Source organism: Ceratotherium simum, chromosome 3 (genome assembly GCF_057802395.1).
Source record: "Ceratotherium simum simum isolate JZ-2026a chromosome 3, ASM5780239v1, whole genome shotgun sequence".
Classification (NCBI taxonomy): Eukaryota; Metazoa; Chordata; class Mammalia; order Perissodactyla; family Rhinocerotidae; genus Ceratotherium; species Ceratotherium simum.
In genome coordinates this window covers 95,175,158-95,187,455 of record NC_141902.1, presented here as the reverse complement: position 1 = coordinate 95,187,455, position 12,298 = coordinate 95,175,158, and the positions used below count along the sequence as shown (strand labels likewise).

The following is a 12,298-nucleotide window of genomic DNA, read 5'->3' as shown; positions in this document are numbered from 1 at the left end:
ATTTAATTTGGAAAATTTAAAGCTCAGGTAAGAAAAGGGTTTAAACCAGTCTTGGGATGAGTTATTTATGTGCTCATTATAATTTTTTTTCCTTTTTTAATTGTGGCAAAAGACACATAACATAAAATTGACTATCTTAACTATTGTTAAGTGGACAATTCGATAGTATTAAGTGCGTTCACATTGTTGTGCAGCCATCACCATCATCCACCTCCAAAACTCTTTCAAAATCTTGCAAAACTGAAACTCTGTACCCATTAAACAATAACTCCGTATTCCCATCTACCCTTAAACCCTGTCAGCCACTGTTCTACTTTCTGTCTCTATGAATTTGATTACTCTAGGTACCTTATATAAGTGGAATCATACAGTAAATGTCTTTTTTGTGACTGGCTTATTTCACTTAGCATAATGTCCTAAAGTTCATCCATGTTGTAGCATGTGTCAGAATTTATTCCTTTTTAAGGCTGAATACTATTTCATTGTATGTATATATCACATTTTGTTTATCTGTTCACCTGTTGATGAAAATCTCGGTTGCTTCCATCTTTTAGCTTCAGTAGTCCCCCCTTAGCCACGAGGACACATTTCAGGACTCCCCCAGTGGATGCCTGAAACCACGGATAGTACTGAACCCTATATATACTATGTTTTTTCCTATACATACATACCTATGATAAAGTTTAATTTGTAAATTAAGCACAGTAAGAGATTAACAACAATAGCTAATAAGAAAGTTGTTTGGGGAACCATTATTAAGTAAAATAAGGGTGACTTGAACACAAGCACTGTGATGCTGCGACAGTTGATCTGATAACCGAGATGGCTACTAAGTGACTAAGAGGCAGGTAGCCTATATAGCGTGGATACGCTGGACAAGGAGATGATTCAGGTGAGGTAGGGGCATGGTGCAGGACGGCACTAGATTTCATCACACTACTCAGAACGGTGCTCAATTTAAAACTTATGAATTGTTTATTTCTGGAGTTTTCCGTGTAATATTTTCGGACCACAGTTGACTGCAGGTAACTGAGACCACGGATAAGCGGTGACTGCTGTATTGTGAAGAATGCTGCTATAAACATGAAGAAACAAATATGTCTTTGAGACACTGCCTTTAAGTCTTCTGGATATATCCCCAGAAGTGGAATTGCTGGATCATGTGATACTTTTATTTTTAGTTTTTTGAGGAAACACCATACTGTTTTCTAAAGGGACTTCATTTTACGTTCCCGCCAAGAGTGCACAAGGGTTCCAATTTTTCCATATCTTTGTCAACGCTAATTATTTTCTAGTTTTTTGATAGTAGCATCCTGATGGGTGTGAGGTGATATCTCATTGTGGTTTTGCTTTGCATTTCCCTAATGATTCGTGATGTTGAGCATCTTTTTATGTGCTTATTGGCCATTTGTCCATCTTTGGAGAAATACCTATTCAAGTCCTTTACCCATTTTTTAATTGGGTTATTTGGTTTTTTGTCATGGATGTGCAAGGGTTTTTTTAGATATTCTAGATATTAACTCCTTATCAGATATGACTTGCAAATATTTTCTCCCATTGTGTGGGTTGCCTTTTTTCTCTGTTGATTGTGCTCATTGTAATTTGTTTAGATAAGTAAAGAACGGGACTCTGAAGAGATATCCCTGGGACAGTGAGTTTTTATGGAAGTCTGTATGCCGCATATGTAGGGAAGGCAAGAGCAGTGAAATATGAGTCCTGGGGTCATTGTGCTATTATCAGATACATGGAATAGAACAAGAGAGGAAGCTACTGAAAGATGAAAAGGCAAAACTGAAGACAAACTCCATAAATTTGCCCACTCCTAGACTTATATGAGGCACTTGGGTGGAACTGAGAACCAGGAAAATGAGATGGTGTTCAGAAAATGCCTGTGAGTGATAATTTAAATGATCATATGAGTTTTTACATAGGTAAGGCGGTCAAGATGGTTTGGCTAAGCTACCACCTTTATTTGTCAAAAACAGGCATAGTTTAAGACTAAATATGGTTTGATTTTGATTTATGCCAAGAATTATTCAAATTTTCATATGTTGAATTTCATCCCTGAGACATAAACTGAATGAAGCAGTCGCTGAGAAAATGATCTAAAAAGCGCTCTATTTTCTGAACACTCTTATGCCAGGAACCAAGTCTTGTCCTCTACTTGTGGAACTATTACAACTAGCTCATTGTGCTTTGATTTTTTTATTTTATTAACAATTACATTGAAACATCAAAAGTTAACATTAGTTTCCTAATCAGAATAATTGCCATTGTCTGCTCTTTTAACTGTGGCATTTATTGGTGTTGTCTTCTTACATCTACTTTCTATTATTAAATATTTGTTTAGCAACCCTGGCAGGAGCACAAGTTTATTGAAGTTTTTTGGTTTTGTTCTTTGCTTTTGTTTTTTTATTTTTAGATTGGTGGTTTTGGCAGAACGACAAAAACTATCTTTACATCTTTATCCTTAAAAAGAGATAAATTACAATAGGATGATGCATTTAGCAGATGGTTCTAAATCCTTAGAATGTTATTAATGCTGCTATAGGTTAATTGAGGCTTTTGATAGATTATCACGCTTGTACTTTGATTCAGTGATTTTTGGCTTCTGTCTGATATCAGCAGTCTAAGGCATAGGTCCCCCTTTTCAGAGGCATTCAGGATGATTGCTGCTATCTTAAATTTGAAAGTATACAGAGTATTTCCTCCTTCCAACCTTTCTGTTATTTCTTCCCTCTCCCACAGGCTTTTTAAGAGTCCTTTTGTGCTAGGCCTTATGATTATCCAAAATCATTCTGTATGGTATTCTACCACATCTGTGTTCTTCAAATGTTTTTTTCAATGAAGAAAATTAGGATGTCAACAGTGACGCTATTAAATAAGAAAGGCCAGAGTGGAAAGTATATAAACACTCTCAATAACAAGCAGAATCAAGAAATTAGCCAAATATAAGACAGACTTTGAGGAACATGTCTAGAAAGCAAAAGAAGTGGTCGAGAGACAAATATAAGGGAAGAGATGATAATTAAACATCAAGTATATTTCAGAGAGAATCAGCTTGCTAATAGTGTGAATTCTAGAAGACAGGACAGATGGGTCAAAATTTATTATCAGAAGTATAATAAAGGAAATTTTCTACACTTCAGTTTAAAAAAAGACCTAATGTTAGAAGTAGATAAGGCTTATCACATTTTAGATTCTGAGGCATTTTAGTTAAAGTCTTATATCTTATATTAAATTTGTAATTCTTTATGCTTCCAATCAGGGAGTAGGGAGCAAACAGTATATTAGCTTGTTGAGATTCACAATAAACTATTGGGATTTTGATTCGATTTGGATTATATCTATGGATTAATATGGGGAAATTTGGCATTTTATAATATTAAAGTTTCTAATCCATGAAAGTGGTCTATTTCTCCATTATTTGGAGAAATTATTTGGATTTCTTAAATGTTTTTAATTTTTTTTATAATTTTCTGTACCTCTGTTAGATACATTCTTAGGTATACTTTTTGCTGCTGTTATAAATGAGTATGTGTTTTTAAATTATATTTTCTTTTTATTGCTGTCCTTTAAGATGTATACAGAAAGGCAGATAGCCAAGACAAGACATTTCTGAACAAGAGGAGTAAGGTGGTGGGACTTGTCTTACCAGATATCAAAATGTAGAGTTAGTCAAATAGTAATTAATAGTAAATTAAGACAGTTTGGCTTGGGGAGAGATATATTCGCCAGCAAGACAGAAAGATTACTCAGAAACTGGTCCACAGATATGTGGAACCATGTGACAAGGGTGGCATTGCAGATGGAGAAAGGGGAAAATGGAGAGGCTATTTTTAAACCATGCTAGCATGATTCATTATCCATGAGTTAAATATCCCTATGGGTTAACTATATAGTATCCATGTGAAATTAGATCCCTATTTCACACTATATACAAAAGTCATTTCTAATAGATGAGAGTATTTTAGGGCACGTGGGGGAATATATTAGCTTTTAGGGCATATGGGAGAATACATTATGTCCCTGGAATAAGGAAGAATTTCCTGTCAAGACACAGAAAGGACTAGCCATGGAAGGAAAGATATATAAATTGGAGTACATTAAAATCAAGTGGTTCTGTTGAATAAAAAAATCCTCTAATGAACTTGAAAATATAAGACAAAAACTGGGAGAAGATGCTTACTACACACAGAAACAACAAAGCTTTAGTATACAGAATGAATCAATAAGAAAGACAAAACAGCTCCGTAGAAAAAAGGCACAAAAGACATGAACAGCCATTTCATAAGACCTATAAATATATGAAAAGACACTCAACCTTATTAGTAATTAGGGAGCTGTAAATTAAGATCATAATGAGATTGCTAAAAATTAAGAGATTTACCAGTATCATATGTTGGAGAGGATGTGGATCAACAGGAACTCTTATATACCCCTGAAGGACTATAAATCCCAACCACTTTGGAAAACAACTTAACTTTATGTTGTAAAGTTAAATTTTGCATAATTTCTGACTTGGCATCTCTAATCCTAGTTGTACAAGGTAGAGAAACTTACACGTGTGTACTGGAAAATGTGTACAAGAATAATTCACAGCAACACGATTCATAATGGCAAAAAAACTTGGAAGTAACCCAAATGTCCTTTGACAGAGAATAGAAAATTAAATTGTGGTATACTGACATAAAAATATTAAACAGCATTAAAAATGAATGAACTACAGCTATATATTGGTTGCTTTCTGTGTGATCAGGCTAGCTTTGCAATGATCAGTGTCAAAAAATAATAAAGCAACATTTACTCGTTCTTTAAGGAAAAAATTTACTGAATTCTTGCTATGTGCCAGGCACTGTTCTGGGTGCAGAGGATTTCATAGTGAACCAGACAGACATATTTTCTGTCCTCATGAAGCTTACATTTTAGTTTAGAGGGGGACAGATGAATAACGAAGGAAGCAAAGCAGTCTGTAATTTAGTGTAATGATAGGAGCTATGGAGAAAGATGAAGCAAGGTAAAAGAATAGTGTATGATGTGATGTTCTGTGGTTGTATGTTTTTGCATGATCGACCAAGGTTTTTCTGAAAATGTGACATTTGAGCAGAGTTGAATGTTCTATGTGAGGGAGTTGTACAACTCTGGAATAAGAGTGGGAATGAGATGGCACAGGCATATTTAAGGAAGAGCAGGAAGGCAAATGAGGCTAATACAGAATGAGCTAGGATTAGAGGGAGAGGGGCAGGAGATGAGTTCAAAGAGGTAGAGAAAATTCATACTATGTAGGGTCTTCTAGTTTTAGTAATGAGTTTAGGATTTTTAAAAATATAGAAAATTGGGGCCAGCCTGGTGGTGTAGTGGTTAAGTTCACGCACTCTGCTTTGGCAGCCCAGGGTTCATGTGTTCAGATCCCAGGCTTGGATCTACACACCGCTCATCAGGCCATGCTGTGGCAGCATCCCACATACAAAATAGAGGAAGACTGGCACAGATGTTAGCTCAGGGGCAATCTTCCTCAAGCAAAAAGAGGAGGATTGGCAACAGGTGTTAGCTCAGGGCCAATCTTCCTCACCAAAAAAATATATATTTATGGAAAGTCATTGGAGAGTTTTGAGCAGAATGACATGATCTGACTTATGTTTAGGGTCTAAAGAATTGATTTGTTGGGGGTGGAGGTAGGGGATAGGGAGACAGATGCAAAGGGCCCAGTTAGGAGGCTTTTGTAGAAGTTAAGGCATTAGGTGATGATGGAGTAGACCAGAGGGGACAGCAGTGGATGTAGAAAGAAGTGGTTAGTTTGGTGATTTATTTGGGGGGTATAATTGAAAGGACTTAGTGATAGATGAGATACGTCTGTATGGGAAAGAAAGAAATCAATAATGACTTCCCAGGTTTCTAATAGGAGCAGCTGGTTGGACCATTGGGAGTACTGAAAGATAAACAGGTTGGGCCATAAGATTAAGAGTTCGTTTTTAGACTTCTTAAATTTGAAATGCCTATGAGACACCCAAGTACGTGAGTCTGAAGCTCAGAAGGGAGGTCTGGAGTTTGGGGGTAGAAATGTCATAACTCAATATGTAGATGGCATTCAGAACCATGGAATTAGATGAGATCACCAAGGGAGTGATAAGTGTAGAGATGAGGAGCTGTGAAAGGAGACTGAGAAGAAGTGGATGGTGAGAAAGAAAAAAAAAATGTTAGGAGAGTATAGTGTCCTGGAACTCAAGAGAAGAAAATGTTTCTATGGACATATTATGTAATGGAGAAACATATTTGCAATGGAAATTATAGACAACAGATTAATATGTTACAAATGAATAGTAAAAAGCCAGGACCCTGTAGAGAAATGCAAAAATGATATGAATAGGCAGTTCACTGAAGGGCAAATCCTAATGGCCAATAAACCTATGAAAAGATGCTTAACCTCACCATTAATCAGGGAAATGCAAATTTAAAAGAGCAATAACACCTAATGCTGTCAAAGATTGGAAGGGAGGTCATTTTCATACATTGGTGGAAATGTGAATTATTAAGCCTTTTTTGAAAGCACCCTAGCAGTATCTATTAAAATGAAAAATACCTCTAATCTATGATCCAGCAGTCTCACTCCTGGAAATCTAGCTCATGGAAATAGAAGCACCAGTGCATAAAAGTCTAAGTACTTTTACTGTAGCCTTTTTTTTTCTTTTTTTTTTTTTTGAGGAAGCTTAGCACTGAGCTAACATCCGATGCCAATCCTCCTCTTTTTGCTGAGGAAAATTGGCCCTGGGCTAACATCCGTGCCCCTCCTACTCTACTTTATATGGGACGCCACCACAGCATGGCTTGACAAGCGGTGCGCCAGTGTGCGCCTGGGATCCGAACCTGCGAACCCCGGGCTGCTGAAGCGGAGCGTGCGTGCTTAACCGCTATGCCACCAGGTCGGCCCCTACTGTAGCCTTTTTTAAGGGCAAAAACACTAAAAATAAGGTAAATACCCATCCATCAGGGAAAAAGTTGAATAAATTATAGGTTATCCAATCACTGGATTATTATGCAGCCATTAAAAATAAATGAATTAGATCTATGCCAGTTGACTTCAAGGACTTTTCTTTTCTTTTCTTTTTTTTTGTGAGGAAGATCAGCCCTGAGCTAACATCCACACCAGTCCTCCTCTTTTTGCTGAGGAGGACTCGCCGTGAGCCAACATCTGTGCCCATCCTCCTCCACTCCATATGGGATGCCGCCACAGCATGGCCGGACAAGCGGTGTGTCAGCACACGCCCAGCAGCGGAGCGCGCCCACCCAACCACTATGCCAGGGGGCTGGCCCTCAAGGACTTTTCATAATGCGGAGAATTTGATAAAATATGATTCATCGTGTGTGTGTGTGTGTGTGTGTGTGTGTGTGAGAAACACAGTAGCCTCTCCCCCCAAAAAATCTTTTGCTTGTGTATAAAACATTTGTATCTGAACATGGAGAGAAGCATACTTTGTTGTAATTAATGATTACTTGGGAATAAGTAAGTCTGAGGGAGATCGTGGAGGTAAGCCTCTACTCACCCACTCACTCAGTAAGCAAACACACACACGTCTCTATTTAAAAGAAGGAGGATCTTCATGATAAAACAGCTTCTGTGACATATCCCATTTATGTAAAATATATGCATGTATATAAAAGACATGAAAAGATAGTCACCAAAATGATAATCCAAAAGTATAATTAATTTTTAAAAATAAAATGCTAAATTGGGATATACTTGTCACCATTTTTTTCTCCTTTCAGTGCTGGTTCAGATGGAGACTCTTGATATTGATCAGATAAATTCAGTTTTCAAATAGAATAAAGATAATTTTGAAATAAAGTTCACAGGGTTATTATTTTATGCTCTTCATTAACTTCTGTTTCAACATCCATGTTCCTTTTGCTATCTTAGCTTTCAGTCTGTAACCAACAGTTTGTTTTGGCTATACACTAAATAATATGAGACTAAGAATAAAAATTAGAACAGATTAGTGGTCAAATCCACAAGCAGCTAGCTGTGTTCTATTGAGTGATAAACCTAACTGAATATCTGAATCATGAACACACTTATCTGATATCTGTTATTACTACACGTATTTGCTCAGTAGGTACCAGGAGGCTCTCGTACTGTTCAATTTTAGAGACAGAGTATTTAAATTATTGTATTTATTGATTTTGAAATTCAAATTGAAACAGACATCATGACTGTCATTAATAATGCAAACTTCTCAGGAGACCTGTGGATTTGGAAACTGCCATTTATAAAATGTTGGATCTAGCCTCGCTGATTTTCTCTTAAGTCTTGTCTTCATGCATTGCTTGGTACTCATCTTGACCAGCCCCCACCTTTGCTCTTTCTCCCTGTGATTTAGCTGATCTGACTTCTTTCTTTCCTCGTTTTACTTTTTTGAAGTTTTGTTTTGTTTTCCCTTTACTCTCTGTTCAAACCCATACTGTGGTGATAGCATTGCTCCTGTCCCTTTGAATGAGGTCCCCTAACTGTTCTGGTTACTCTCTGCTAATGAAAAGTCCTCAAATCAGTTCTAGTCCCAAAAGTGGACTAAGTTCAATAATGAATACGGTCAATCCTGTGTAATATTTTAAAACTTTAAACTTTATTTAAAGCCAAACTTCTCCCTTCCAAAGAAGCTTGTACCTCCTGAAGGTTGGCCTACTACAGTGGGAAAGAGGGGTCAACTAATTTTTCTGACCACACCTACCTAATATTAATTGCTCTTCCAACATTCTTCAGCCCTCTAGGGTTAAAGTGGGGTAGAAGGTGGCAGGAAAATTTTTACTCTACTAATAGCTGTTGTGAGCTGACGTTGATGCTGTCTGGACTTGGCAACTGTTTAGAGCTGATTCTTTTGCTCATGATCTCTTGTAGTTTTTTGGAGCTACCTCATATTAATTATCTTTTGCCACATAACAAATTACTCCAAAACGTAGTGGCTTGAAACAACCCACATTTATTATTTCACAGTTTCTGTGGGTCAGGAATCCAGGCATGGGTTACCTGAACCCTTGCCTCTGTGTCTGTCACAAGATCACAGTCATCTTATGGCTTAACTAGGGGATGGATTTGCTTCCAACCAAGCTCACTCCGGTAGCTGTTGGCAGGATTCAGTTCCTCATGGGTTATTGGCCTTAAAGACCTCATTTCTTCACGAGCTGTTGGTCAGAGCCCTCCCTAAGTTCCTTGCCACATGGGCTTCTCCTTAGAGCAACTCACAATGTGGCAGCTGACTTCCTCAGAGCAAGTGAGCAAGGGGGCAAGAGCCAACAAGATGGAAGTGACAGTCTTTTGTAACCCAGTCTAGGAAGTGACATCACATCACTTTTGCCATATTCCATTCACTAGAAGTAAATAACTAGATCCAGCCTATACTCAGGAAGAGGGGATTACACAAGGCCATGAATACCAGGAAATGAGGATCATTTGGGAGCCATTTTAGAAGCAACCTACCACCCCATCGCCAATATTCCTAGGATTATCTCATCTTCACTTCTCTTAACATAGGCAAATGTATCTCTCTTCTGAGTAGTCACTTAAAACTCCCTCCTCCCTGGGCATCTTCATGGTACGTTTCTACTTTCTTTCTGCTGTGGTCCCCTCACTTCCATATGGCCCTCTTGGACAAGATTTCAGACAACCCCCATACTATCTCTAATTAATGGTCCATGGAAGACTTGCATCCTTTACCATAAGAAACTCCGGGAGTGTAAGCCAATCCCAGTGCAGTCACCACCCATTTCACTCTGTCATCAGAGCGACTAACCAGAAAGGGTTGTGCTCTTGCTCAAGATTTCTCAGATTTGAGTCAAACACCAGTGTTCTGTGACTCCCAAGCTCTAGAAGACATATCTTAAGCTCTCCAAGTGGTCTTATTGAAGCTTCTTTCCCTAGGTCAAGGTACTTGGGGAAAGGGAGCTTTTTCTAAAAATCTTCTCCTCGTCTTCGGCTCTTCTCTTGCCTTCTCCAACATTTTGTTCTTGTTGTTGTTGTTGCTGTTGTGCTAGACCTGAAGTTTACAAGCGTTTTTGACCACATTCTTTACAAGTCTGGCATGATGGTTACTCACCTCATTTTGGAATATATTATTTGTTGTCTTGAATCTTGAGCTGAAACTGACACTCAGGTAGTTCCATATTGACATCCTGTTTCATCTGCTATTTGCCTTCTTCCTGCTCCTTGTTTGAAGGCATCTGCCCTGGATAGTTGCCTCCAGTCACTGTAACAAGAAAAGTGATTACTAACTAATTTATTAAACCAAACAGTAAAACATAAGAGAGAAAAGATGAAAGAAGGATTAATAAAGAATGGAAAAGGGAAGAAGAGAGGGGAAAACACTAAATACCTTATTTTGTTTCAGATTAGGATAAATAGATAAATATTATCTTAATATTATTGTGTAAATACTATTGTTTTAATAGTGTTCTTGATATATCTGAAGTACTTGTAGAATTAAAAGTGAAGTATTTGAGTTAAAATTCATAGAATAAAGGTAAACAATGAAGAGAGAAAACAGAGGCATAAAAAGCCAGACATTATATTACAAGCATAAATGATCTTAATTTGGATTGATAAATAAAATCCAACAATATAATGTTTATAAGAGACCGATCTAACACAAAATAATAGAAGGCAAAAATTGCCCCCAAATTGGAAAGAAGTATTTATCAGACTTGCATAAAACAAAAAGAGATGGCAGTAATTTATATCAGACAAAATAGAATTTAAGGGGAAAAAAGCAGGTATTGCATATCATTTTATGTTGACAACATAAAGCCCAATGAATGAAATTGATATCAAAAATAAAAGATGTGCCCAAATTGACACAAATCTTGTGAATTAGATTCACAAATACCCGAATTTGGTTTTACATGATTATCTTCCTTTAAATTTTTTTGGTGGGGGAGGCAGGGTTTGGAAGATCTGAATAAAGCAGTGAATTCTCTCCCCATTAAAATGTACTATATAAAATTTTGCATGTAATTAAGGAAATTTCTCTGGAGGAGGACCAGCTAAGAATCCCTACTGGGGAAATGGGAAAGGGAAAGCTAAAATTCTGCAAAGATAGTTTCCTAGAAATTTAAACAAAGTTTAGAACTGGAGAGTCATTCCAAACCGCCTTTGCAATAGGAAAAGGTGCTCTTTATATCTAATCAGATAAGGTTCTTATTGATTGAGTCCTTACAGATGCTGACTGTTTTTAGGAAAAGTCATCCTCAGCAGACGTAGACAGCAGGGTCTGATAAGTTTAATTGTCCAGTTGTTCTTTACTTAATAAAAATTCCGTTCTGCAATTATTATTATTATTTTTTGAATCAGACTGTCTGGGGCAAGCCCTAAGCATCTGTATTTTTATTGGTTTACGTTTAAAAAAATAATGAAGGTTTTTGTTTGTTTTTAATTTCAGAAGAAATAATAGTTTTATGACACTACCATTCCTATTCCACTGAGGTAACTAGCATTGATAGTTTGGTGTGTACCCTTCCTAATGTCTTCCTATGTTTATATACGTGCTCACATGCACACATGGTTCTATGCAATTACCATTTTTTATTCTACAGCTTGCCCTTTTCACTTGTCCTTGATATATTGCTGGCTTCCAAGTCGATACATATAGATCTTGGCTATGGATATACCATAGTGTGGCTGCACCGTAATTTAATTAACCATTTCTACACTGGTGGCCCATTAGTTGTTTCTTTTATTGGCAGAAGAGCTTTGGTGAACATCTTGGTTTGTTTATCTTTACATACTCATGCTCTTATTTCTGTAGGATAGATTGGTTCCTAGAAGTATGGAATTGTTAGGCCATGTGGTATGTATGTTTTTAATTTTATAATATATGAATCATATCAACTTCTTAAATGTTGATAGCAATTTACGTTCCTAGTAATCATTTATATGGATGCTCATTTCCCTACACTATTAGGCACATTTCTAGCTTCAGAATATAATTCATTAAAACCACAAAGTAATACAAGGGAAAATATGGGAGAATTTTTTGGCAATCTTGGAATAGGAAAGGCCCTTTAAGCAACATATAAACCCATAAGCCACAAAGGAAAGATTAATAGCTTTTACCATATAAAAATTAAGAATTTTTGCTAGCAAAAATAATGTTGCATATGAAATCAAGACAAATGATAAATAGGTAAAAAACACTTGTAACATATGGTGGAAAAAAGACTGATATATATACACACCATACAAAATGAGCTTTTACAGATTAGTAACAAAAGACCAACAACCCAGTAGAAAAATGGGCAGTGGATGTGAAAAAGC

General features: G+C 36.8%; 1 protein-coding gene across 2 annotated transcripts in view; it reads left to right on the top strand.

Annotated features, from left to right (window-relative positions):
• Nucleotides 1-12,298, top strand: part of HDGFL3 (HDGF like 3) — a 78,128-nt gene that overhangs the window by 17,628 nt on the left and 48,202 nt on the right. Inside the window, exon 1 of one of the 2 annotated variants that reach the window (XM_087429025.1) lies at nucleotides 7,132-7,247. The exons of the other annotated variant lie outside the window; for it this stretch is intronic. Coding sequence (XP_087285151.1) covers nucleotides 7,215-7,247 — 33 coding nt within the window. The 5' untranslated portion in view covers nucleotides 7,132-7,214. Of the gene's footprint in view, nucleotides 1-7,131; nucleotides 7,248-12,298 lie in introns of those variants that run through there. 2 annotated transcript variants of the gene reach the window in all.